The sequence below is a fragment of the Oratosquilla oratoria genome, chromosome 30 (genome assembly GCF_046742065.1).
Source record: "Oratosquilla oratoria isolate Oo_2021 chromosome 30, ASM4674206v1, whole genome shotgun sequence".
In the NCBI taxonomy this organism is placed as follows: domain Eukaryota; kingdom Metazoa; phylum Arthropoda; class Malacostraca; order Stomatopoda; family Squillidae; genus Oratosquilla; species Oratosquilla oratoria.
The window spans coordinates 51706133-51733652 of NC_134806.1; the positions used below are offsets into that span (position 1 = coordinate 51706133).

General features: G+C 39.1%; 1 protein-coding gene across 3 annotated transcripts in view; it reads left to right on the forward strand.

Moving 5' to 3' along the window:
- The window catches only part of Gprk1 (G protein-coupled receptor kinase 1), a 154075-nt gene that overhangs the window by 116651 nt on the left and 9904 nt on the right, over window positions 1–27520 (forward strand). For all 3 annotated transcript variants that reach the window (XM_076213053.1, XM_076213054.1, XM_076213052.1), the window contains 6 exons: window positions 8798–8872; window positions 10045–10106; window positions 15697–15748; window positions 22064–22255; window positions 22872–23037; window positions 24825–24966. In XM_076213053.1, coding sequence (XP_076069168.1) covers window positions 8798–8872; window positions 10045–10106; window positions 15697–15748; window positions 22064–22255; window positions 22872–23037; window positions 24825–24966 — 689 coding nt within the window. The remainder of the gene's footprint in view (window positions 1–8797; window positions 8873–10044; window positions 10107–15696; window positions 15749–22063; window positions 22256–22871; window positions 23038–24824; window positions 24967–27520) is intronic.

Here is a 27520-nt window from a genome sequence, read left to right on the forward strand (position 1 = left end):
TGGTAGATTGGACTTGTGTGTGAAAACCGTTTTTATTTGTGATTGCGCTCAGAATTTATATTCAAGAATTTGCATATTTACGAAGCAGGCAGGGGGAAGGGGGGAGGGGGAGGGGGGGAGAGTGGAGGGGAAAGGGGAGATGAGGGGAGGGGGAGAGGGGACATGAGGGGAGGGGGAGAGGTGAGGAGAGAGGAAGGGGGAGATGAGGGGAGGGGGAGAGGAGATGAGAAAAGGGGAAATGGAAGACGAGGGAAAAGGGGTGGTTGAGATGGACAGGATGAACCATTTTGAATTTGTCTTTGAGATTTTTTATCCAAAAGGAAAAAAAAAAAAAAAAAAAAAAAAAAAAAAATATATATATATATATATATATATATATATATATATATATATATATATATATATATAAATATTATTTCGAGTTGAACTCTCTGGATTAACAACTTATGAAGAACCAAATGAAATTTTATTCTTATTTATTGATCCATTTATTTATTATTTTGTAATATTAGTAACTTTGGTAATTTATTTCTACAATACACAGTTTAGATTTATTTATCTATTTATCCATTTATTTATTTATCAGAATAACTGGACCATTTTTAAATCCACTGGTGGGAGAGGAAAGGAAGCTGCGTGACACTGGGCCGTAGGGGTGAAGAGTGGTGGGGGGGTGTCTCTGTCCCTCGGGGTGGACATACGGAGACCAGTCGCCATGTTTCACACCGGAGATGTCGACGGGACCCCCCTTGCATTAGGGAGCGTACACACGCGCACACACACACACATTCTCTCTCTCTCAGATAACTTCATGGCGTAGGCTTACAAATAAGCGACGTTGCCAAATCTGTAAATTTGTAAGCGCCTCTGCCAAATCCGTAAGCCTGTAACTAAGCGACGCTGCCAATTCTACAGGCTTGAAACGAAGCGACCTCGCCAAATTTGTAGGTTTGTAACAAAGCGACGGTGCCAAGTCTGTAGTCTTCTAACCAGTCGACTGTGCCAAATCTACAAGCTTGTAACGAAGCAACGATGCCAGATATTTCGGATTGTAAATAAGCGATGTTGCCAAATGTGTAAGCTTGTAACTAAGCTATGTTGCCAATTCTACAGGCTTGTAACGAAGCGACGTTGCCAAATGTGTCGGCTTGTAAATAAGTGACGTTGCCAAATTTGTAGGTTTGTAACAAAGCGACTCTGCCAAGTTTGTAGTCTTGTAACTAATCGACGTTGCCAAATATGTCGGTTTGTAAGCGACGTTGCCGAATTTCTTTGATTTAACTGGGCGATTCTGCCAAACCAATTAGCATATAGCTAAGAGACGGTGGCAAATCTATAAGGTATACGTGTAGCGAGGCAACGTTGCCAAATGGATCTATCGAATCAACCTTGCCAAACCTTCATGCGATGTTGCCAAATAGACCCATAATGTAGCGACGTTGCCACGTCATCTTTTAATGCCATATTTATAACAGACTTCCAAGATGAATTGGCAATATTGCCAACGTGTTTAAATGCAGAAACTCATCCAGTATTAGGAACACTAAAGTTACGAATATTAGAATATTCCGAATACCAGAAGGACTTTCAAATATTAAAGAAATTTCTCAATTTTAGAGATTTCCAACGTTGACAAATCTGTAGCCATGTTACAAGAAACAATAAATGTTTAATTTTTAGTAATAATAAACAATGAATTAATAATGAAGTAATAAAAAATAATACATGTGTAACGTATTTATTAATGTGTGTGTGTGTGTACACCAAGGATATTTTTCCTCCTAATAGTAGGGGTAGCCTAGTCAGTGGGCACATTCTACGCAATTTATGTCTCTGTTCTGAAGATAATGGCTCTGAAAGTTTTATCATTTTTGTATTCACTATTATTATTGTCTTTAAAGCAACGGCCGTATGTATGGATTTATATATATATATATATATATATATATATATATATATATATATATATATATATTTTTTAATGGGCATAGATATAGTATTTTGTCATGTCTATTATTATTATTATTATTAGCCGAGTTATCGCGTACAATTTTGAAAAATTCTCTTTTTTTTTTGTCAAAAAATAAACATACAAACAAATAAAAGACGAACAAAACAAAATGCATCGTGGCAGAATATAAACGATTTGATCCAAAATAAGACCCCCGCGGGAATCTGCTCAAAAACAAAAGAGGATCGGATAAGAGAATCCAAACCCATGCAGGCGCATCGGAACCTATAGGGAAAACAAAAGTGTGGCGGTTTGTGGGTTTTTAAGGAATCGGGTTAAAGGGTTAGAAGAATTATAGGACTTTTATTCTCTTCTCTCTTTTATTCTCTTCTCTTTTCTCCCTTCTCTGTTTCTCTGTTTTCTGTCTCCTCTTTCTTTCCTCTCTTATCTTTCTCTCTCGCACACGCACACACACACACACACACACACACACACACACACACACACACACACACACACACACACACACACACACACACACACAGAGGATTTTTCACCATTTTAGAAGGTATCCTACAGTATTGTTACAGAGCCACTCTCCTCGCCGCACCAACATTATACGAGTAAACATGAAACGGAACCTCCTTTAAGCTGGGTCACTTAGTTTTGTCCATGTTTGGCCTCATGCGCTCTATGTGATGTATTTGTGCCTGAAATGTATGTGTTTTTATGTGGATGTGAATGTTTATATGTTAATGTTCAAGACCATATGTTAAAATTACTGTTCCCTTTTTCCCTCTCTTCCTCCCCTCTCTCTTTTCTCCCTTCTCTCTTCTACTCTCTCTTTCCTCCCCCCTCTCTTCTCCCCCTCCTCTCTCTTCTCCGCCCTCTTTCACTCCTCTCTCTCCTCCCTCTCTCACTCTCTTCCTCCCCTCTCATCTCCCCTCTCCCTCTTCCGATTATCATTTCCGCTATGCCCTCCTCTCATCTCCCCTTCCCCCCACTCTCTCTCTCTCTCTCTCTCTCTCTCTCTCTCTCTCTCTCTCTCTCTCTCTCTCTCTCTCTCTCTCTTCCCCTCTCTCCTCTCCCCATATGCCCTTATCACCCTTCCCAGTTTCCCCTCTCTCATCACCTCTCCCCTCTCCCCCCTTCCTCTCTCTCTCTTTCGTAATTCTATGATCGACCAAATAATGTCAAAACAGACAGACAGACAGACAAAAACATTGGAAAACCAATAAACTCACCACCTGACCTGACCTCACCTGGCACAGCAGCGGTGCGTGACCTCGTTTCCCTCCTTTTCCTCCTCCTCCTCCTCTTCCTCCTCCTCCTCCTCTTCCTCCTCCCCCCCTTTCGTGACCTTGCCTTATCTTATGTATTCCGCTTTCTGCTCGCGGTGGGTGGGGTGGGGGTGATGTAGAGAAGTTTGCGGGAGTAACGTGGCATGGGAGTTGGGGAAGGCCTTGTAGACCTCCCCTCCTCTTCCTCCTCCTCCCCAAACACTCGTCTCCTCAGTGACCCCAGGTCATTTTATGGTTGACCTCGCTTCTGCCACCGTCTGACCTCGCATTGACTCCGCTTCCTCCCTTCCTCCTCCTCCTCCTCCTCCTCCTCCTCCTCCTCCACTTCCTCCACTTCCATCCCACTCCCTCCAGTGGAGGCGATGTTCCCTCCAGTCCTTGGTACCGTCAACTGTACTTAGTATATTCCTCCTCCTCCCTCCCTCCCTCTCCCTCCTTTAATGACGTCATCTCGTCCCCTTCTGAAGGAAATTGTTCCATTTATCTTAATAAAATCGCGCGACGGCAGCCTGTGCGAGAATTATCGCAGCCGCCCTACACGATCAATATTATTGCGCAATATTTCTTAATTTTGCAATATTATTGACGGTGTAGGGATGGTATGGAAAAATGACGCAATATATTGAAGACATTGAATGTATTACACGCCAAACACGTGCATCATTCTTCAATACCATCCCTACACCGTTAGTAATGTTGCACAATACGGAATGTTGCGCAATAATATTGATCGTGTAGGGCGGAAGGGATGATAGTATTTTTTTTCTTTTGTGTACATACTCGGAAATTGTGTGTGTGTGTGTGTGTCTTGTTTTTTGTTTGTGTGTGTATGTGTCTGTGTGTGTTGTCTATGTGTAAGTTATGTATTTACCTAGTTGTATTTTGCGGGAAGGGGAGCTACGCTCGTGGTGTCCCGCCATTGTATCTCCCAGTGTCTAGTTTGCTCTTAAACTCGATGTTTGTGTGTGTGTTTGCGTGCGTGTGTGTGTGTGTGTGTGTACGGCTTATCACCCTCAAACTTAATATTTTATTTTTATTTGTTTATTTTTGTTTATGAATCTCCTAAAGCTTCTGTTAGAAAAATCTAATACGATCTACTATCCACTCTTATTTCAGACCACGAATTGTATAGTTCTTTGTAAAAGTTAAATATTTGTGTCTAACAAATATGACTGAATTTCCATGGTACGCGTTACATTATTTTTAGTCTATTATTTATTTTTACTTTTTTATTTTTATTTTTGTGGGTGTATGTGTGCACGCTCCCATGTGTACGTTTTTGTGTGTGTGTGCTCGTGTGCATGTATGTGCACGTGCCCCTGTGTACGTTTGTGTTAATGTGTGCGTGCTTCTTTACCTAGTTGTAGTAATATACTGAGTTGGAGTTATGCCCATAGGGTCCCGTCTCCAATTATATGATCAAACTTTGCATCTACGTCGAAATCTGTGTCCAAACATCTTTTAATCCCTCTTTATTCGTTTATTGTTTTATTATTTATTGCTATGTGCTCTTCTTTCATTTCCTACAAATCCTTTCCATTTTCTATTATTCTCATTGTTCTAAATAGCATTATCATATCAACGCTGTCTCCTCCCCTCCAACGTTGGTAAACCCAATTTTCCCAGTCCCCCCTCATATGCCACATGTCAGGCTTGTGTTAGTTTTGTTGCTGATTTATCTATTCTATTTTGATGTATTTTATTGTGACCACGCCACCGCTGTATATTCAGTCATTATTATTATTATTATTATTATTATTATTATTATTATTATCATGTCAATTATGGTCGTGAGTTATTTATATGTCTCATACGTTATTTTGTATACGTGATTTTTTTGGCAACTGGTATATATGATTAAAGTTCCTAAATCCTTTTCTTCTTCTTTTGTGATTTTATTGTATTATTTTTTACCTCATTTTATAACTTCTCCAAGATCTATCTTTGCTTTCGTTCATTTTCATTATCATTATTATCGTTATTATTGTTATTATTATCATCATTATTTTATTGTTATTTTTTGTATTTCATTTTGGCTTCATATCCTGTAGGAATTGACAATGATTTTAATTTTTCACTTTTTATAATCTTGTCACCATAAACAAATAAGGTCTTATATCTATTGAATCCATTACATCATTAACATATCATCTTTGTTTATCACTTTGGAAACCCCTTATCGACATTGAAATCATCTTTTGTCCAGTGTAGTGTCGAAAGCTTAGGTCTAGGTATAGCCAATCCACCCAACCCTGTCCTTTATGCAGCCCCAGAAATGAGCTTGTGAATACAAATCGCCCCAACAGTGACGATTAAGGATAGGTTAGATTAGGTTAAGTTAGGTTAAGCGTGTTAAGATGAGCCGAAACACCAAATATTAGCTTGTAAAGTTAAACAAACTTCAGTGAATCTTTGCAATAATTTCTTTTGTGATTTTCTTTTTAAGCAGATTTTATTTTCAGCCCAAACTATCTTTTCCCTACAAATAAGTTATCCATTTTCTGATATTTTATTTTTCACGCGTTTTTGGCCCATATATAAAGAACACCGTACTGTAGTTCCCTAAATCCCCCCGCTGGTGGCGTAATGGGAAGCGTGCTAGTCTCGCATTCGCTTAGTTGTGGGTTCGAAACCCGCACTCCCCGATTCCCATCATTGACTGATAGCTACCTGCCCCAACAGTCCCCAGAGCTCATCACAGGGCAAAAGCGACGGCTTCGGCCGCAACTAATCAGCGTCTCCTGGCGTAATAGGCTCCTCCCAGCTTCCTCCATCTTTGCTTGGTACCACATTGACTGGTTTCCGGTCCTGAAGCACTTTTCCTTCTTCCAGAGAAGAAACAGTTGTCGTATTTTGTTCATTAAATGTTCTCTAGGTTATTTTGTTATATAATTCTAGATCCCATGTAGGCTCTTAGCCAACGGGGTGAAAGATAGACCTATATATGGGCCCCTTCTCTCCTTATAACGGCCCCAAATGCCCCCCCCCCCCCAGCGGAACTTGTGGCTAGCAATGGACATACAGAAATCGGAATTTTTTATTAGTAGTAGTATTCGTATCATATCTTAATCTAGGATTGTATGAAACAGATAACTATGTTCGTAAAGAAATAGCAAATATGTTCCAAATGTAAGAATTATTAGACATTCGAGCCTTACTTTGTACACTTGGAGAGATTCCCACGTTCTTGTGATATTTTGTCAATATGATATTTGATCACTACCTCCTTCTCCCTAAGTTGACATATTCTCTATGTATTTCTGCAATGAAGATGTAATGTAATACACGAAAGCGCTCTGCTCCGGCCGTTTCTTTCCATATTTGTTAGCCAGAGTCCTTGGCTGTACCACGTATCAATTTCTGCATGTATGCCTCCTCGAGTTTCTCGATGGTGGTGGCTTAGAATTAAAGTGAATTGTGGTTGACAAATGTAAATCTGTTTACTGGGACCCAATCACTGTTGTACACACACACACACACACACACACACACACACACACACACACACACACACACACACACATATATATATATATATATATATATATATATATATATATATATATATATATATATATATATACAGGTTTTGCACGTGAGCCGGTAGTTGCCCACCAATGTTAAGCCTTTCTTCACTTCCAAGTTCTCTAGACATTGGTCATCTAAGCCACATACTATGCGAACACAAATAAGATTTTTTTTTCTGTGACTCTGATACTCTCTTCCTCCTCCCCTCCTCCTCTTCCTCCTCCTCCCTCCTCTTCCTCCTCTTCCTCTTCCTCTTTCCTCTGATCCTCCTGACCCAGTTTCCCGATATGAGGTCCCACTTCACGCCTGTGATCCCCAAGTCTCTTTCGAGTCAGAGTGAGGAGAGGTCGAGGAGGAGGAGGAGGAGGAGGGCGAGGAGGACTTGAGAGGTAGAGAATGAAGAGGAGGAGGAGGAAGAAGAGGATGGGGAGGACTTGGAGAGGTAGAGAATGAAAATGAGGAGGACGAGGAGGAGGAGGAAGAGGTAGAGGACAAGTGCGAGGAGGAGGGAGAGGAAGAGTGCGAGGAAGACGACGAAGACAAAGACGACGAGGAGGAGGAAGAGGAGGATGGGGAAAAAAAGAAGACGAAAATGATATGCCCAGCAATTTTGTAAATAAAACTAAAATAAGGAATAAAAGAAACGTAATAAAAAAAATAGGAAGAAAATTAGAAGAGGAGGGGGAAAACAAAGATGGCGGCAATGCTGATAAATGTCGACGAAATAACGTTATTGTGTGGATAACGATTTTATCAATTATTATGTTCCATGGACCCTATGAAGAAGATAAATAACCTTATTTGGGATAATAATTTATTTTGATCAGAAAGAAAATATAAATAAATAATGATGATAAAAAAAAAAAAAAATAGATCTTAGGATCCATAAAGTTGATCGACAAGAGAGAACAATTTTGGGATCCAGATCGGCAAAGAACATAATGAAGAATATGTTATATCACTGTGTTATTCAAGTGTTATTTGAAAGTAGAAACTATACGTAACACGCTATATTACTTGGTTAGGATAATTGTACTGAAGAGAGATGGATTCACCAGCGGTTCTGTCCTAAAGACGCAACGTTATAGAAATTAAAAGTTATCTGCATGAGATACATTTATTATTTTTCATTTATTCATGTTTTACGTTATTTTATTGCTATTATTATTACCGTATTATTATTGTTATTATTTATTTATTTTATTTATTTATTTTTAGTAGAAAGTAATTTGTAGTCGGAAGACAATGATACGTGCCTCTGGTCCGTAGGGGGTGTTTTTTTTTCTCCCTTTACTTCCGGTTCCCTTGTTATCTCGGTCACTGTTCTGTTCTTGATAATAACTCCTCTGTTCTTCACTGCCGTTCTCCCAGTTTTGTTGTCTTCGTTTCGCTGTATCATGTTCTTTATTTAATTATTTTTTCCTTTTTATTTCTTTATTCCATTTTTTATTTTTCTCCTTTCCGTAGAATATTCTTTTTGAATAACAATTTTTACTCGCCATTGTCAAGTTTCGCTTTTTTAATATTTAGAATGAAAGAAATGTATTTATAACACAAAAGGCCTTTCCCTTTGTCTCTCTCTGCTGTCTCTCCTCTCTTCTCTCTCTCTCTATCACCATCTCTCTCTCTCTCTCTCTTCTATCTTTCCTCTCTTCTCTTTATCTCCCCACTTTATTACTCCTCTCTCTCTCTCTTCTCTTTCTCTATCTCTCCCCACTTTATTACTCTCTCTCTCTCTCTCTCTCTTCCATCTCTCCTCTCTTCTCTTTATCTCTCTCCCTCTCTCCTCTCTCTTCCCTTTCTCTATCTCTCCACACTTTATTACTCCCCCCCTCTCTCCTCTCTCTCTCTCTCTCTCTCTCTCTCTCTCTCTCTCACACACACACACACACACACACACACACACACACACACACACACACACACACACACACACACACACACACAAATGTATACACACACGAATTTTGATGACAGGTGTTGATCCTAATTAATTAGGGTTTTTTTTCTTCCTCAGAACTACAAAAGTGATGCAGTGGCACATGTTCGACAGTACCTCACAAAGAATGAAGTTCCCCCTAATTTATTTGAGGTAATTAACACTAATTTATGTTCGTTAACAAATTAGGGCGTTTTTGTTAAGGAATTAGGTTTTCCTCTTTTTTTATTATTAAAAATTGAAGGAGCCATAATTTATATGAGGTAAAAAAAATTATTTTAGGTATTCAATTAGGGCTTCCATATGATGTTTTTCAAATTTGAAAATCCTAATTTATACAAGTTAATTATCCCTAATGTACATTAGGTAATAAATTAGAGCTTTCCCAGTGATTTTATTTTTCCTCAAAATTGAAAGGAGCCCTAATTTCTTTGCGGTAATCCCAATTAATTTTAGGTAATGAATTAGGATTTCCCCCATGTTTTGTTCTGATAACCCAAATTCATTGTAGGTAATAAATTAGGGTTGTCCCCTAATTGGTCAGAATTAGGGTTTTACATGTATGATATCAAGATTGAGAGGAGCCCTAATTTATTTGAGATTATGTGGTGAAAGTATTGTCAATTCAAGTTTGAAAGAAACCCTAATTTGTTTTAGGTGATAAAAAGATTTGTTGATATTTATAGTCTTGCAGTTTTCACGTTTGCAGTCCTCTGATTTGTTAAATGAATTATGATTAATTTCTTTTATGTCGATTTTAATGTGTGAATTTAGATTTCAAAATTAGTTTCAGGTATTTAATGTAAATAGATCAGAAGTGATAGCAGTTAATAATGTATTTAAATTAGAATATAAATTAATATAGTTTTAGTTTGGACCTTAATTGAGATTGATGATAGAAAATGGATATTGTTTACGTAAAGGATGGGAAGTTTTAGGCCGCGTTTACATCGAGCGAGTCGGCTGATTTTCATCAACCGACGTTCGTTTGAGTAGAAACGACGTCGGCTACAATCTTTCATTTTTACAATCTTCAAATGTCAAATTACTTCTGCGACATATGTTGAGAAACTGAATAGCGAAATGAAAGGAGCTAAATCTTTACGAAGAATGTTAGATTGATGAAGTGTTCTCAGACTGCTGCAAACAAAGTCGTCTTGTAGCTATTCGAATTCACAGCATTGCTAAGATGAGACGGGCAACGAATGGACTTAAGATGGACTATCGGGTGGAATGTAGGCTTTGCTTTTTTTGGGGGGGGTTATAAATGGGGAAAGGTAGCCTATTTTATATGTATGTTAATGCCGTATTTTTTTGTTTTTCAGCCATATATAGATGAAATTTTCTCCCATTTACGAGGCGAGCTGTTTAGAAAGTTCGTAGAAAGGTAAGCTTACTCGGGCTTCCCCGTGCTTGTTATGAAAATGATTAATAAAATAAATGAATAAAATTAATACGATTATTTATTCAATCTTTTGTTGATCTTGCATCAATTAGTGTAAGAATGAATTTCTTTACCAGTGGGTCTTTGACCTGACCTGACCTCTGACACGCTGCCAAAAGTCATCTTGGGACATGAAATGTACAGAGAATAAGAATGTCAAAATATTACGGGAAAAATGTGTTGTCACTGATATTGCGAAAGAGATTCACTGGAAAAGAAAATTAATTAATTTAATTTATATAAAATGTCAATATAGACAAAAAAAAATCACTATCCCACATCCATAAAGTGGGAAGTGAGAAACTCCTGGCTAGAGTAAGCCATGTTGCAAGCTTTTAATGCAACTTTTCTATACACTTATCAAGTTCACTTTGTTTATGATGTTTTGAAAACTTACATAGTTCTTTATTTGTTCATTTTTTTTTTATTATTATTATTTTATCTATATACCAAGGGCTTTTTCCCCTTTATAGGGGGGTAGCCAAGTCGAAGGCATGCACCCACTCTTCTCTTAGCTCCTCTTGGATGAAGGACAATCCCTGTCTCCCGCCCACTGCTTTTGTCAGAAGCAATGCAGCAAGGCACAGTACATCCACAGCCAGGCTACTTCATGTCATTGGCAACCCCCCCCCCTTTCTCTGCCCTCATCCCTATCCCCTGCTTTCTCCCTTCTTTGCTCAACAGTCATTCCCCATATGATCAACACCCCATCCATCCATCTCATTCTCATCGTCCTGTCAAGTCCATTCTATCTGCCTTCCCTCTTTTAACAATCATCACTCATTCTTTCCATGTGTCCAAACCATCCCAATACTCTTTCATCATTATTATTATTATTATGTTATTGTTATTAATAATATTATTATTATTGTTACTAAATCCTGTGTTTTTATTACACAATTCCTGTCTGTAAAATTTAATTTCCATTTCAATGCGGTATGCAATTGATGCTAGGTTTTGTGACTCAAATTAGCGATTCCCAAATAGGGGCAATTAATTACCTCATTAAGAGTAATTTTGCATCCAATGGTCCTAACGACATGTTTATCACACTCCTGAAATTTGTAATTGGTTCATTGTCAATGGAAAGTAACCATGATTACAGTACTGTATTTGTGATATTATTATTATTATTATTATTATTATTATTATTATTATTATTTTTTTTTTTTTTTTTTTTTTTTTTTTTTTTTTTTTTTTAATAATCAGAATAATGTATATCCTTGGTGACAGAATTGTTGTGAGGTAGAGAGATAAAAACAGACAGGCAGATAGAGAAACAGAGGGAGACAAAAAGAGAGACAGAAATAAAGAGACAAAAATGGAGAAAGAGAGCGTGCCATACAAACAGGGAGACAGAGAGTAAAAGACATAAAGAGAAAGACAAATTAACAGAGGCAAAGATCAAAAGGGAGACAGACAGACAGACAGATAGATAAAGGAGAAAGAAATAAAGGGAGAGAGACAGAGACATACAAACAGGGAGACAGAAAGAGAGAGAGATTAAAGACAGATAAAGAGAAGGACAGAAATAAACAGAGAGGGAGGGAGAGAGAGACAGGCAGACAGAAAATAGAGAGACAGACAAAAAAAGAGAAAGAGAGACAATTAAAAAGAGACAGGCAGAAAGAGAGAGATGTTGAAAGATATTATAGGAGAGGATAACAAGAGGAAGAGAGGGAGAGAAAATATGTACCAGATGACCCCACAGACTAATGAACTGCAAATTAGATTTTAATCGGCAAAAATTGGGATTAATCCAGGCAAGGTTCTCGGCCGTGAATGGGTAAACACGTCCATTATCATCGTTGGTTGTTGTGGTTATATTTTTACGAAGTATTGTGTTTCTTTAGTAATATTGATCTCAGATTTATTTATGAACAATAGCATAATTATATTATCCAATTAGTATCAGTAAACTTTGGGCAGAAATAAGTAATTTGTGATGAATTTTGAAAAATTAAGTGAAACTGTGTTGAAAGGGAGGTGTGAGTTTGAATGAAGAGAAGATGAGGGATAGAAGGAATGGTTATACTAATAAGTGAAGAGATAGGTAAGTGTGTGGTTGAGTGGAAGGAGGTGAAGGTGAAGCTGGGAAGGGAGATGTGGGTCTTTGTAAGTGCATATGAGCCTGGTAGTGAGGAAGATGTAGAGGAAAGGGAGGCTTTTTGCATAGAGGGTTTAGGAAGAAATGTCAATGTAGTGGTATTGGGAGACATTAATGCTAGGGTAGGAAATGAATCAATAGACGGATTGGTTGGGAAGTGTGGAGTGTGGAGTTCCAGGAAAAAAATCATAGTGGAGAGTTGATGGTGGAGATGTGTCTAGAGAGTTGATGATAGCAAATACAGTGTTTAGGAAGAAAGTCAAGCACAAGTACACATGGGAGAGGGTGGTGGATGGAAGGGTGGTAGATAGAGCATTAATGGACTATATAGTGGTAACCTGGAGAATAGTAGGAAGATTTAAGGATGTGCATGTTTTAAAGGGAGAGAGGGGGGGGTATGAGATAATTTTTTGGTGGAAGGTAAGTTGAGAGTGGAGGATAGATGGGGAAAAAGGAAAAGAATAGAAGATAGGGAGGTGCTTAAAGTGAACTGCTGAAATGAAAGAGGAAGGAGTACATGAAGCTGAGAGAGGAATGGGAGGGAGTGAAGGATAGAGTAGAACTAAGAGTGGAAGAATGAGGATGGTTCAAGGAGGGAGTCACAAGGTGTGCAAAGATGGTGTGTGGAACAAGGAAGATGGGAGGAAATAGAAGGAAGGGTAGTGAGTGGTGAGATGGGGAAGCAAAGAAGGTTGTAGAAGAGAAGAAACGCACATTCACAGATTGATTACAAAATAGGATGAGCTAATCATATGAGAGGTACAAAGAAAAGAGAAGATAAGTAAAGCATAAGATAAAAGATGCAAAGAGGAGAGATGATGTGAAATGGGATAAGAGTATAAAAGAAAATTTTGAAAGTAATAAAGATATGTTTTGGAAAGAAATTAAGAGAGGAAGAGGAGGCAAATCAAGTAGAGAAGAAAAGGTTAAAGGTGCAGATGGAGAGATGATAATGGAAGAGACAGCAATAAGAGGAAGATGGGTAGAGTATTTTAGGGAGTTGCTAAATGTGAAGGATAGGAAAGGAAAGGTAGTTACAGTAGGTAGCGTTAAGAAAATGACTGATGAATGAGGAAAATGGAGGTGAAATAAGGAAAGATGATGAGAGCAGGTAAGGTACCTGGAATGGATGGGTGTCATGCAGAATGTCTAAAAAAAAAAAAAGAGGTATAGTGGTGGACTGGCTGGTGAGGTTATTTAATGTTTGTTTAAGAGAGGATAGAGTGCCAGAGGACTGGAGGAGTGCCTGTATAGTTCCACTTTACAAAGGAAAAGGGGACAAGTGTGAGTATAGTAGTTTCAGAGGGATAAGTTTGTTAAGTGTAATTGGGAAGGCTTTTGGAAGGGTCTTGATTGAGAGGATTAGGAGAGGACCAGAGGGAGTAATTTGTGAAGAACAGTGTGGGTTTAGGACAGGTAGGGGTTGTGTAGATCAGATTTTTGTGGTAAGACAGATATGTGAGAAAGCTTTAGGAAAAGGTAAGGATGTTTTTTGGGCCTTTATGGATTTGGAAAAGAATTATGACAGGGTAGACAGGAAGGCATTGTGGGAGTTATTGCAGATGTATGGGATAGGAGGAAAGCTTTTAAGAGCAGTCAAGAGTTTTTACAAGAGTAGTAGAGCTTGTGTTAGAATCAGAAATGGAGAGTGAGTGGTTTGAGGTAAAGGTGGGACTTTGCCAGGGATGTGTTATGTCACCTTGGCTGTTCAATTTATACATGGATGGGGTGGTGCAAGAGGTAAATGCAAGGGTAGTGGGTTGGGGATTAAAGATGGTTAAAGAAAATGGAGAAAAGTGGGAGATAAGCCAATTGTTGTTTGCTGATGACACTGCACTTGTAGCAGGATTGGAGGAGGGATTGAGGAAATTAGTGACAGAGTTTGGGAAGGTGTGTGAAAGAAGGAAGTTGAAGGTGGGTAAAAGTAAGGTGATGAGATGTACAAGGGGAAAGGTGGCAGTAGACTGGAAGTGAGAATTAAGGGAGAGAGACTGGAGGAAGTGGATAGTTTTAGATACTTGGGTGTGAATGTGGTGGGAAAGGGAGGAGTGGAGGTGGAGGTAGAATGTAGATTGATAGAAGCAAGTAAATACCTTCAGAGATTAAAAAGTGTAATGAGAAGTAGACAATTGGGAATGGATGCTAAGAGGAGATTGTATGAAGGAGTGATTGTGCCGAGAGCACTGTATGGGACAGAAACATGAAACATAAGAGAGGAGGAGTTTGAATGTGTTTGAGATGAGGTACCTGAAAAGTATGATAGGGGTTACTAGGCTGGATAGAGTGAGAAATGAGGAGGTGAGAAGGAGAATGGGGGTGGAAAGGGAGTTGGGAGATAGGGTTGATGAAAGAGTATTGGGATGGTTTGGACACATGGAAAGAATGAAGAAAGACTAGTAAAAGAGGTGTGGAAGGAATGAACATGAGGGGGCAACCAAGGATGAGATGGATGGATGGGGTAAAAGGGGCATTGGGAAAGAGGGGAATGTCTGTTGAGGAAGGAAGGGAGAAAACAGAAGATAGGAATGAGTGGAGAATGGTTGTGTATGGATGATGCTGTGATGCATGAGGTGGAGTGGGTGGGGGATGGGGGGGGGGTGAGGGAGTATGTGTGATAAAATAATTGACGCAGCCCAAAGGGATTTCTCCCTGTCTTCTCCATTTCTGCATGAGGGGATGGAGAGTGGGGTTTGCAGATTTAATGAAGCAGCCTTGCTGTAGATGTGCTGTGTCTTGTGACATAACTTCTGACCCAGGGCAGTGGGCAAGATGCAGGTATGATCCATCATCCAGGAGGAGCCAAGATAAGAGGGAGGAAAGGGGGTGGATGGGAGTAGAGTATGTGGGGATGGAATGGGTGGGAGTGGTTTTTGTGCCTTTGTTTTTTTTGCTACCTCCCTTGTAAGGGGGGAAAAGCCTTTGGTATATGTATGTATGTATATATTTTTTACTACATGCACAAGCTTAGGAGGGAGTGGTCTGTAGTTGAATGGGTCCCCCTTGTAGACTGGTTGTTTGTTTCTCTCTTATTTGTTTATTTATATATTTGTCAGGATGCTCATTGGCCGAGCGGGTTAGAGCGTCACTACTTGTGGCAGAGGTCAAGGTGACGGCAGTTTGAACCTTGATGCCAGAGACTTGATCCAGGGGCATAGTTTGTTAAATTCCATGGTGCAAAGGCCACAGTCTTGTTGGCGATGTTAGACTGAATCGTATATTTGTCTGGTGTTTGCAGACTTGAGTGATCATGTCAGAAGTAAATGATTTTTGTCATCCACGTGATATGCATCCGTCAGCGCCTTTTCTTCCTCTTCCTCCACTTTGTTCTTCTCATCCTCCTTCCTTCACTCCTCACTATTTTCCTTTGCCGTATTATGTCAATTCATTGCAAGAGAACGAAACTCATACTATGTTTTCTTCTTTCAGTGACAAGTATACGAGATTTTGTCAATGGAAAAACTTGGAACTAAATATTCAGGTATGTAAAGTGATTTTCTTTCATATTTACAAGGGTGATGAAATATTAGATTTTTAGAAAAATTATGCACTCTTGTAGGCATGACAAAGTTTGTGCTTGACAGATATAGGAACGTTTGATGTTCTTATTTCCTTGTACTCGAATACGTGTGTGCAATATGTATTGTAAGTTGTGGCGTACAAGTCGAGTTTTCAAACCTAAATTTTTTTTATTTTTCCAAAACTAGGGGTCGGCTTTCATGGCAGTATAAAATGCAAACATTGGCCACCATGTTATAAACAAGTGGGACCTACTCGTAACAATCACTGTGCAACTTTTACTGTACCTCCAGCAGGCTGCCCAAATACATCCCTCTAAAACTTGTGTTTAGTGAACATATTTGGCATATTAACACAGAAATTAATAAAAGATAAAATAGTAACACAAATTCAATATTTTATTAACACTTCATTTTCTGGGCCAGTAGTCTGGTGGTCAACCTATACAGTGGCTACAGGCGTAACTCAATTTTGAACTAAAAATCTTGAGGTTGCCTTGTACGCAGCAATTTACGATGGTTACTGTCTTTACTGAGTTGTATATGTGCATGTCTGTATCAACTTTTACAAGTGCATGTCTGTTTTTATACTTTTTAATAGAACTGTATAAACTTTTGCAAGTGCTTGTCTTTGTTTTTATACTTTTTAATAGGACTGTATAAACTTTTACAAGTGCATGTCTGTTTTTATACTTTTTAATAGGACTTACATTACGATTATGGTTGTTTCCTTGTGGCTTATTGTGTTTTAGTGACAGCGAAGGCTGCAACCCCATGAGGTGAACCAGGTGAGATGTACAAGCGTGTATTAGTTTGTTGTAGTGGCGTTAGTGGGATGTGGTCGTTTAGTGTAATGTGCACGTAGTGACCGGAAATCCCTTCATCCAGTGGCCTCTTAAGTAATATATATATTTTTTCTTTTTTCTTTCTTGCTTAATTTAATGTTCAGTTAAGAGGATGACCCATAGCTACTGCATGAGGTTTAGCTCCTGAAGAAGAAGAAGAAAAAAAATAATAATAATGATAATAATAATAATAATAATAATTAAAAAATAAAATAGATAGAGAGGATAAACAAAAGGCCTTAGTTCTTGACCATCGTCCAAGTTGAAGACATTGGTTCTCGACCAAAAAAATTTGAGAATGTTTTGCTCCAGTAGCTGACCAACCCAACCAGAAAAATGGAAAATAGGACGAACTTCAAGTTTTGTGGAAAAATATCGCCTTGATGAAGCTGTATCCAGTCAATCAGTAAACGTGTTTCGATCCTTGACCAAACCAGTTCTGGAACCATTTTCTAGCACAGATTGTGTTTGATAACCGAGGTTCTACTGTAGAGTATAATCGTATATCAAAAGGCTCTCTTGCCCTTCATGAATGGGGTGGGCAAGTCAAAGGTTTCACCTGTACTTCACCCGTCCCACACCCATTGAATACAAATTTATTGTCGTCCAATATTAGCACCTCGTCAATGACAGAAATAACCTCTTCTGGAACCGTATGTTTATGGTCATTGGGATTTACGGCACAAGGCTAACAAAGTGATGATACGGTACATAAGAAAGAGGTCAAAGAAGCTTTGAATGTTTTACTGTCATCGATGACTTTTGGATTAGAATCCACAAAATATGAAATATTTTCCCTTATCCTTTCTGCAATAAAAATGTCAAAATTTGTTCAATTATTTTGCAAACTAAAATGTCTACATGAAAAGAGGATCAAGTTCTGCTCAAAATATCTACATTTTCTTTCTCATTCCATACTCATTTGATATGCGGTTTTGGCGGAGGTGGGAAGTGGTGATGGTGTGGGGGGGGGGGTCTTGAGAACTTTGCCCAAGGGTGGCATGTAAGGGCTCTGAAAGGGAGTCAACTGCTCCCACCCATTCCTCTCCCACCCATTCCTCTCCCATCCACCTTCCTTTATTTCCCTCCCATTTTAGCTCCTCATGGATGAAGGGGTGAGTGGAGAATGGTTGTGTATGGATGATGCTGTAATGCATGGAAGGGAGTGGGTGGGGGATGGGGAAGTGTGTGTGTGAATGATATTTTGACGCAGCCCGAAGGGATTTCTCTCCATCTTCTCTTTTTCTGCATGAGGGGACGGAGAGGGGGAGGGTCGGCGATTAAATGAAGTGGCCTTGCTGTGGAAGTGCTGTGTCTTGCTGCACTGCTTCTGACCCAGAGCAGTGGGTGAGATGCAGGGATGACCCATCATCCAGGAGGAGCCAAGAAAAGAGGGAGGGAAGGATGGAGGGGAGTGGAGTATGTGGGGATGAAGTGGGTGGGAGTGGAACTATGCCCTTGACTTTGGCTACCTGCCTTGTAAGGGGGAAAAAGCCATTGGTATATGTATGTATGTGATGGAAGGATCACCCAAGAAATACATATACCAAAAAGTGCTTTCCCCCCTAATAAGGGGGTTGCCAGTCAAGGCACACGCACCCTATACTCATCCATCCCCCATTTTACCTGTCCCTTCTGTCGTAACCACTTCAGTACAAGTCGAATTCTCATGCGCAGCATCGGCTGCCATATGTACGATGCATCACACTACTTGCATTATAAAATACAAAGTCACTGCTGTATTAGTCATTGTCATTTACTCTGAGTAATAATAAACACAGAAAATGTGATCAAACCAGGGGTAACTCACGTACACCTACAAAAAAAAACATGTAATCAAGACGCCGACACTGACATCTTCATGTACCCACTTGTGCCTCATGATGCGTACAGAAGTGGGGGTACAGCCAGTGGCAGGTGATGCTCGTTATACTTGGCGTCATATTTGGGTAAATGTGTTCATAGGTTAGATTGAAATGCCAGCCTCGTACTTGCAGCTCGAAGCAAAGCGGCCTCATTCAAGAATAAAGAATTTATGCTCAAGACTATCATTTGATGATCATCTTTGAGCGATAATTGCACCAAACGAAACATACCTTTAACTCCTCGGGGACGAAGGGTCATCCACTTCTCGGGTTGGAAGCAACACAGTGAGACACAACACCTCCACAGCAGACCAGTCCTTCCCCCTTATTTGCTCAAAAATATGTAGCAGACAAGGAATCCCATTGTGCCACATAAGCGTGTCATCCATTCACAACCATTCTCCAATAACACTTGTCTCTTGCCCACTTACTTCCTTGTCAACAGACATTCCACATATACCCAAGCCCCCACTCCCCTGTAGGAAAATTTAATATATAAATGATAAGATAAAGATAAAAGAAAAATTGATTACAGTGGATACACAAGGCAGCAGGAAACCTAGTAGTCTATACATACATATACCAGAGGCTTTTTCCCCCTTACAAGGGAGGTGGGTAAAAAGAAAGGCATAAAAACCACTCCCACCCATTCCATCCCTAACATACTCCACTCCCCTCCACTCTCTTCCCTCCCTCTTATCTTGGCACCACCTGGATGATGGGTCATCCCTGCATCTCGCTCACTGCCCTGGGTCAGGAGCAGTGTCACAAGACAGCACATCCACAGCAAGGCCACTTCATTAAATTGGTGCCCCCCCCCCTCCGTCCCCTTGTGCAGAAAAGGAGAAGACGGAGAGAAATCCCTTCAGGTTGCATCAATTTATTTCTCATTAGACTATAACAAGGTTGAATATAAATGAAAACGTAATAGCAAAGTAAAAAATGGGTGTGGATGGGTAGGAGACAGTTATACCTTGGCTGGCTCTCTCCCGTATAAGGGCTAAGAAAACTTGGCAGAGCTGGGTGCGTTCTGCTTTAGTTTGGCCGCAGATAGCACTCCCAAACTATTAAAGCAATATAGATCCCGGTATAGTACAGTATATGGCCTACCTTTTGGATTTGGCCTACCAGATTTTTATTTTGGCAAGAACCTGTCTCTTAAGCTTTAATAGTTTGGTTTGGGAGTGCTAACTGTGGCCAAACTAAGGCAGAATGCACCAGGGAACACGCCTAGCTCTGCCTTTTGGTATATAAATAGGTTAGCTAATGGGTGGGTTCATCCTTTGATTGAAAAAAAAAGAGAGAAGAACATTCTGGTATGTGTATATAAATTTTATCACTAAACTTTATTGCCATAGTAGGTACCACTTCACAATGGGCTCTGATGGGGTCTTGTGGTCAATTTTCACAAGCTTGTGAACATGCACGTAGAACTTTGTGAACTTAGGACAAACTGCAAACAGCCAGCTTGTTTTAGTTTGTTATTGTAGTTTACTTGTAGAGTACACAATATAGTTGTGTTTATAATAGTGCTCTATCACTAAATGTTAACAACTTGCATATCTGTACTTAGAACGAGTTTCCCAAAACTAACCGGATATGAGTTTTCCAGACTATATTAGTAAGAACGGCTTTTTTGTATTGGTGTTTCCACAAGTTTCACAACATGGAAAACCCGTAGCTCCCACAGCGGCTGGCTGGTGTTGTTACATCTTCCGACAGATCTCCCTAGGAAGAAACTTGTGTTTTACTACAGTAAACCCTCAATATAACGGACGATATGGGGACGGGTCTGTCGTTATATCCGAAGATTTTTTATAACTGAGGACCTGTTATATCCAATGGAAATACTGGACAGATCTGTTATATCCTGAAGTTTGTCCAGTATTAGAAATTAGTAGGATTAGAAATTCCAGTAAACCCTTGATATAATGGATGATATGGAGACAGGAGTCTGTCATTATATCTGAAGATCCGTTATAACTGAGGATCCCTCATTATAACAGATGAAAATCCATTATATCCAATGTCTGGTATATCGACATCCGTTATATTGAGGGTTTACTGTAACATAGGACTGTTTATGCCGCCTGCCAAAATTAGTCGAGAAAGATCAGCCACCAGTTGTTTGCTCGCTCTGTGTGAAAAAGTGTAAAAAATTCAGTTGAAGTTGATAAAGAGAGATCTTGGGGCCCAGTCCAGGAACGGAGTGCCTGCCCCTCAGGGCTGCACCTCCTGACGGAAGTGAGGGAGGTTGATGCATTTCGAGAATGAGCAGTTTTGCCATCCATCTTGCAGGACCACCACATACAATCTGTCATTGGTACCCCGTTTGTGGAATGAAAAGAAAATTTTATTTCGAGGACTTCATATCCTAAATAGAACTTTGCCTGGAATGGCACTGAGGCATGTAAGGGCTCTGGTGGGGTGGTGGATGATTTAACGTAGCGTTTCCAAATGCTCCCCTAATCGAAACACTCTATACCCCAATTAGGTCGGACGTAAGAGGGATTAATGGATTTCTGTACGGGCAGCATACTATAGGAAGACAAGGGGAACAGTTGGCAGTGCTTCCTATGTGAAAGGGTGGAGGAAATATAGTTAAAGTCCAGAGAATTCGTAAGCACGTTAGTGTGCGAGTACATGTTGGTCCCTTAATCCAACACTCGCCAGCTGCTACTCGTGTGTACATTTGGGACCTGGATGTAAACCCACTTCAGGAATTGGCCCAGGACGTAAAACACCACCAATTCCCGAAGCGGTTTTGTGTCGTGGGGCCAAACCTCCGCTCGAGTGGTGGTTGGCGAGATAAAAGGGAGGGAAGAGGGTGGAGGGGAGTGGAGTATATTTGGGATGGAATGGGTGGAAGTGGTTTTTTTATGCCCCTTTTTTTTTTTTTTTTGGCTACCTCCCTTATAAGGGGGAAAAAAGCCTTTGGAATATGTATGTATGGTTCTCTTTGATGGCCTTGCAGGACCAGCTAATAGATATGGAATAGATTAGTTGTTTGAAATGTTTTATGTTGCTGTATATATATATATAATTTTATCGTAAGTTTATGCATTGTGAACATTTGATGCCTAATATATGACAGCTTCTGCACTTAAAAAAAGTAGTACCATACAGTGATGGTGGGATTTTTTCCATCAGTTTAATGTAATCTTGCTTTTGGCAGAAAAAAATACCTGAAGCACATTGCCAGATTGAAGGGGTTAAGTAACTTGTCTATCTTTAATACACATTGTAGTTGTATCTGTTGTTACGACTATCTTGTAGTGTTCCTGTATTCGTTGAACTTTGTCTGACACAAATGAAACAGTTGAGACTGTATGATTAAAGATTTTGCACATTATGAATGTTTTCCCTTTTTTCACCCTTTCTTTTATTTATTTTTCTTTGCTTTATTTTATTTATGGATTTATTTATTTATTTATTTATTTATTTATTTATTTATTTTTTTAATTGTAAATGATATTTGATATCAGCATGGGTTAATGTTATTTTTATTCATTCATTATGTTTGTCCTTGTTCTTGTATCACTAATTGAAAATCACATTTGTTTTTCAGCTGACAATGAATGACTTCAGTGTTCATCGGATAATTGGGCGTGGAGGTTTTGGTGAGGTATACGGGTGCAGGAAGGCAGACACGGGCAAAATGTACGCCATGAAGTGTCTGGACAAGAAACGTATCAAGATGAAACAGGGAGAAACGCTAGCGCTTAATGAACGCATTATGCTGAGTCTAGTCAGCACGGGGGTAAGTAGCGCATGACTGGCAGTACAGTCAAGTGACACAGCAAAATGCATTAAGAATTAATTTTGTAAATTATATTGACCTACAGTTGCTTTCACTTGCTGGTAATACAAGGATTCATATCTTCTTGGGAGTTGTGTGAGCAAATAAATGATTAATTTTCTATTTACTGTATACATTGTATATTGAATTAAAGTAAAGCCTCAATATAATGGACAACATGAGAACAGGTCTGTTGTTACATCCGAAGATTCATTATAACTGAGGATCCATTATATCTGATGGAAATACTGGACAGATCCGTTATATCCCAAAGTTTGTCCGGTATTAGAAATGAGTAGGATTAGAAATTATAGTAAACCCTCAGTATAATGGGTGGTATGGGGATAGGGTCTATCATTATATCCGAAGATCTGTTATAACCGAGGACCCCTTGCTGTAATGAATGAAAATCCGTTTAGCGAGGGTTTTTCCAGTCAGATTTTTTGTCCATTGTATCCGGTATATCGATATCCATTATATCGAGGGCTTACTGTATTTGAATACGAGAAACTATTTTTTTTTTTTTTTTTTTTTTTTTTTATAATGCATGTGTATCAACGAGTCATTATGTTTGCAGGTGGACTGCCCGTTCATTGTGTGTATGACCTACGCCTTCCATACACCTGACAAATTGTGCTTTATCTTGGATCTCATGAACGGTGGAGACTTGCACTATCACCTCTCACAGCATGGAGTGTTCAGTGAAGAAGAAATGAGGTTTTATGCTGCTGAAGTTATTTTAGGTTTGTATTAATTGCTTGTTTTCAATTCACTGTTTTGAGTACCTTTTCAGTTCTTAAAACTGTGGGGATTTGGATACACAACAAATGTCATTTGAGTAATTTGAGCAAGGAAAAGAGACTAGAAAATAGGAATGAATTGATGTTGGTGGTTGTAAATGGAAGAAGAAATACTATGGATTAGGAATGTTCTTGTCTGAAAATATTTATTTTATTTTATTTATTTATTTTATTTTTATTTATTCTTTTTATTATTATTATTATTATTATTATTATTTTTTTTTTTTTTTTTCAATTTATTTATTCTTTTATTTCTATGATGGGAGGGTGCCGTGTGTTTCTGGTTTGCCTTTGACCAGAGACAGGTTCTGGATGGGTTCACGTATGTTATGGACAGTTGCTGATGAGTCTATCGAAAGAAATGCCATATGAAGACGGAGCCCTTATTAGTATGACATTTCACTTGCTAAAGCTCTAACAAGTGAAATGTCATAGTAATAAAGGATCCATCCTCACGAGGCGTTTCATTTAGTGGATGCGCACTTTCGCTTGACTGCCTCCTTCTTAAGCAGAAAATGACCTTTGGTGTGTATTTTGGGTACTTCCTTTGTAAGGGGGAGAAACCCTTGGTATATGTATAAATATATTTTGATGATGATGATGATATGGTTTAATGTCAGACCCCCCCCCCCCCCTATCAGGAGGCTAGGACAGTACCCCCTCACAGAGGACTTTGTAGCATGGAATTTAATGAATCATGGCCTTGGTTCAACTTTGTCGGTGGCAGGATTTGAACCACCGTCACCTTGACCTTTGCCGCAAATAACAATGCCCTAACTCTCTCATGTGGGTAATTTGAATTGACCGACACCTGGGAACTCGATTGGGCCAAACTGGTTTTGACCTTTAAACGAGTGATTTCCCACACAGTGCTTCGTTGTTCCCCTAACTGAGCTGTTTCGCCCGCCTAAGAGAGATAGATTGAAATTTCAAAATGTTCAATTAGTTTTAGTCAGTTTGGAATTCTGGCCTAGCAAAATTTTGATTCATGCTATGTAACTGCTTGTGCTTATGAGTCAAGGTATAGTACTGATTTCTTTCCAAGTTTGTTCGTCATGAGGGTGTATTCACCTTGATCTTTGGATCCCGTGTTAGACTAGTGATTGACAGCTATTTCCCTCCTGGAAGAGAGCTCAGAGCTCGTATGACCGACCTATGGGTAATGCTATGACCTTACACGCACACACACCCCCAACTCCCCGCCCACAACAGTTGGAGTAACAACTCGAATCGCAGCAATACTGAAATCATTTCAGCCCTGGGCAGGATTTGAACCTAGACTGCCGTAGTGACAGTTGGGGACTCTACTAACTGCGCCACTGAGTCTGTTTGGGAATATTTGCTTTTTGATACATGAGGTTCAGGCTCAGGACAGTGGGCGGGAGACAGGGATGACCTGTCATTATTAAAGGGAGGAAAGGGTGGTGGATGGGAGTGGCTACCTCCCTTATAAGGGGGAAAAATGCCCTTGGTAAATAGATGGATAGATATGTGTGTAAAAGAATCTGTGTACTGAGGGTGATTTTCCTCCTAATGAGGGGGCTAGCCAAGTCAAAAAAGCAACTACCCACTCCCACCCATTCCACTCCCCTTCGTCTTAGCATATCATGGAGCAAAGATGTAAAAAAAATAATAATAATAAATAAATAAAAATAATAGAATAAAATAAATAGATAAATAAATCTTTAAACTTGATGCAGGATTTTCAAGGATTCTTCTTTTTGTTACAGGTTTGGAGCACATGCACAGACGGTTTATCGTGTACAGGGACCTCAAACCGGCGAATATACTCTTGGATGAGCACGGACATGTTCGCATCTCTGATCTCGGGCTTGCGTGTGACTTTTCAAAAAAGAAACCTCATGCATCAGTGTATGTTGATTTTTAACTTATTTATTATTAGTATTATCATCTATTCATTTATTTATTTGTGTGTGTGTGTATATATACAGGTACTCCTCGTTTAACGACAACTCAGAGTAACGAGTAACGTAAATCTCCCGAAGTTACGACGTCATGTACGATAATTAAGTTGACTGAGGCAAATATGTATGATGTTATAAATGAACTTGTATGGTGGATATTACGTGTGAGGTAAAGTGTTCTGAAGCTTAGGTCTACATTACCATCCTGCAAGCTGAAAAACCTACCTGGGGTACAGTATATACCGGTAGTGGTAAATTTTTAGTTTTGACCAAGGGCGCAATATAGCAATATAAAATTAATTATTAATTTTGTAAATTATAATGTATCAACGTAATATGCAATTTTGTGAGCGGAAAAAAAAGGTGCTAAAACAAATTTCGTAAGTAACGAAGTCATGTTGGACGAATGGTACACCATGTTTGTTAAGATAGATGCGTATGTCGAAGAAATGAAGGGATGATAAATCCGTCTAACCTAAACTAAACTAACCTAACCTGTGTTTGATAAATCATTACCTGCAAATTAAATGTCATCCGGCTCGTCCTCGTGAGAGACGTTGGCAGACGACAAGATGGCGTCCCAATCCTATGCTACCGACTTCGTTCATTAGCATATTTTCTTGTAGCATGGTATTTTTTACTTTCATTTCCGCCCACAAAATTACATATTACGTTGATACATTTTAATTTACAAAATTAATAATTAAATTTCTATTACTATATTGCGCCCATGGTTGAAACTAAAAAAATACCCCGGTATTCAATATGGAATGTCAGCATACGCGGATTTGGTCATATATGGTAATTTCAGGAACCTAACCACCATAAATAAACAGTAAATAAAGCTTTAATGTACTGTATAAAAGAGGGAAAATACACAAAAATAAAGATACATGTATTGCTGGACATTGTACATACAGTACATGTACGTAAATGTATACTTTCGCTTAACGACCAATTCGGTTAACGACGGCGCGCTGGTCCCAATTGTCGTTGTTAAACGAGGAGTACCTGTATATATATATATATATATATATATATATATATATGTGTGTGTGTGTGTGTGTGCAATAAAAACACTAGGAACCTGTGTTTTATAAATGTAAGGTAACCACTTTAGAAAATAAACAAATGGAGCAAATATACGATTGCGAACTGCAATCCTCTTCATTACTGATGAGGATTGCAGTTTGCAATCGAAATATATAGATTCCCCATCTCCAGTCTTTTCATGCAGAAACCACAGGGAAATTAAAGTTCTGAATACTAAACATTTTTATTTATTACTACATCTTCAGAAGATGGCATAATAGATGAAAATGTTTAGTATTTCGAACTTTAATTTCCCTGTGGTTTCTGCATGATTATTTAGTCACGAGTTTATTAAAAGTATTGCTCACTTCAGTAATTGTTATCAAAATTGATCATCAGCATTGTAGATTAGACTTGATGGGGATATATTATCAGTTTTCAAAATTTATTAAGATAAGAGGAAGGGACAAGGGTGGAGGGGAGTGGATAAGAATAGATTTATTTGACTTGAGGTGTTTGAGAGCCGAGGTTCTACCGTATAATGTGAATTTGTTCTTTAATGTGGCCACCCTTCCATAAGGTGGAAAGGACCTTAGATTAAGATTACAAAAGGGTTTGAAGATGGGTGTGGGGGAGACGATTCTTTCTGACATCCGTCATGTAGGACCTGTAGTTGGTCCCATCAGGATAGGAGTCGCCATACTTTATTAACTCCTTCCGTACAATGACTCCTATGGAGTCGTCACAGGTCACAAGTGGTTATGTGAGGATGCCAGCATTGACATCTTGATTATATTTATTTTGTTGTTGTAGCTGAGTGACCCCCGTTTTCTGTGAATTGGTTTGATCACGTTTTCTGTGGTTATTAATATTTAGAGTAAAAGAGAACAAGTAATACAGCTGTAACTTTATATTTTATAAGATGAGTGTTGTGGTGCATCATCGAATCGTTGTACATCAGGCAGCTAATGCTGCCCGTGAGAATTTGACTCGTATTGAAGAGGTTAACAGTGATCCAGGTAACGGAGAGAACAACAAGTATAGACCACATAGTAATTGTTTATTTACATGATGATATGGTTTAACGTCACACACTCCCCCTTATCGGGAGGCTAGGATGGTGTCCCTCACAGAGGGCTTTGTAGCGTGGAATGTAATGAACCATGCACTTGGTTCAACTATGCCGGTGTCAGGATTTGAACTGCCCTCACCTTGATCTTCGCCACAAGTAACGACGCACTAACCCACTCAGCCAGCGAGCTTTATTTACACTTTGAATATTCTACCAAAAACCTTTGAGGAAAAAAAAAAGCGTGTAAAGTGCGGAAGCGGGGTGTAGTTTGGTGACCCCTTCTTCAGGGCATATTTACCGAAGCGTTGCATTCTTCGTATACACTAATTACATTATTTTTTACGTGCTTTTTACTCAGCCTCCCACCTTATGGGGGAAAGGGCATATTTGTATGTAC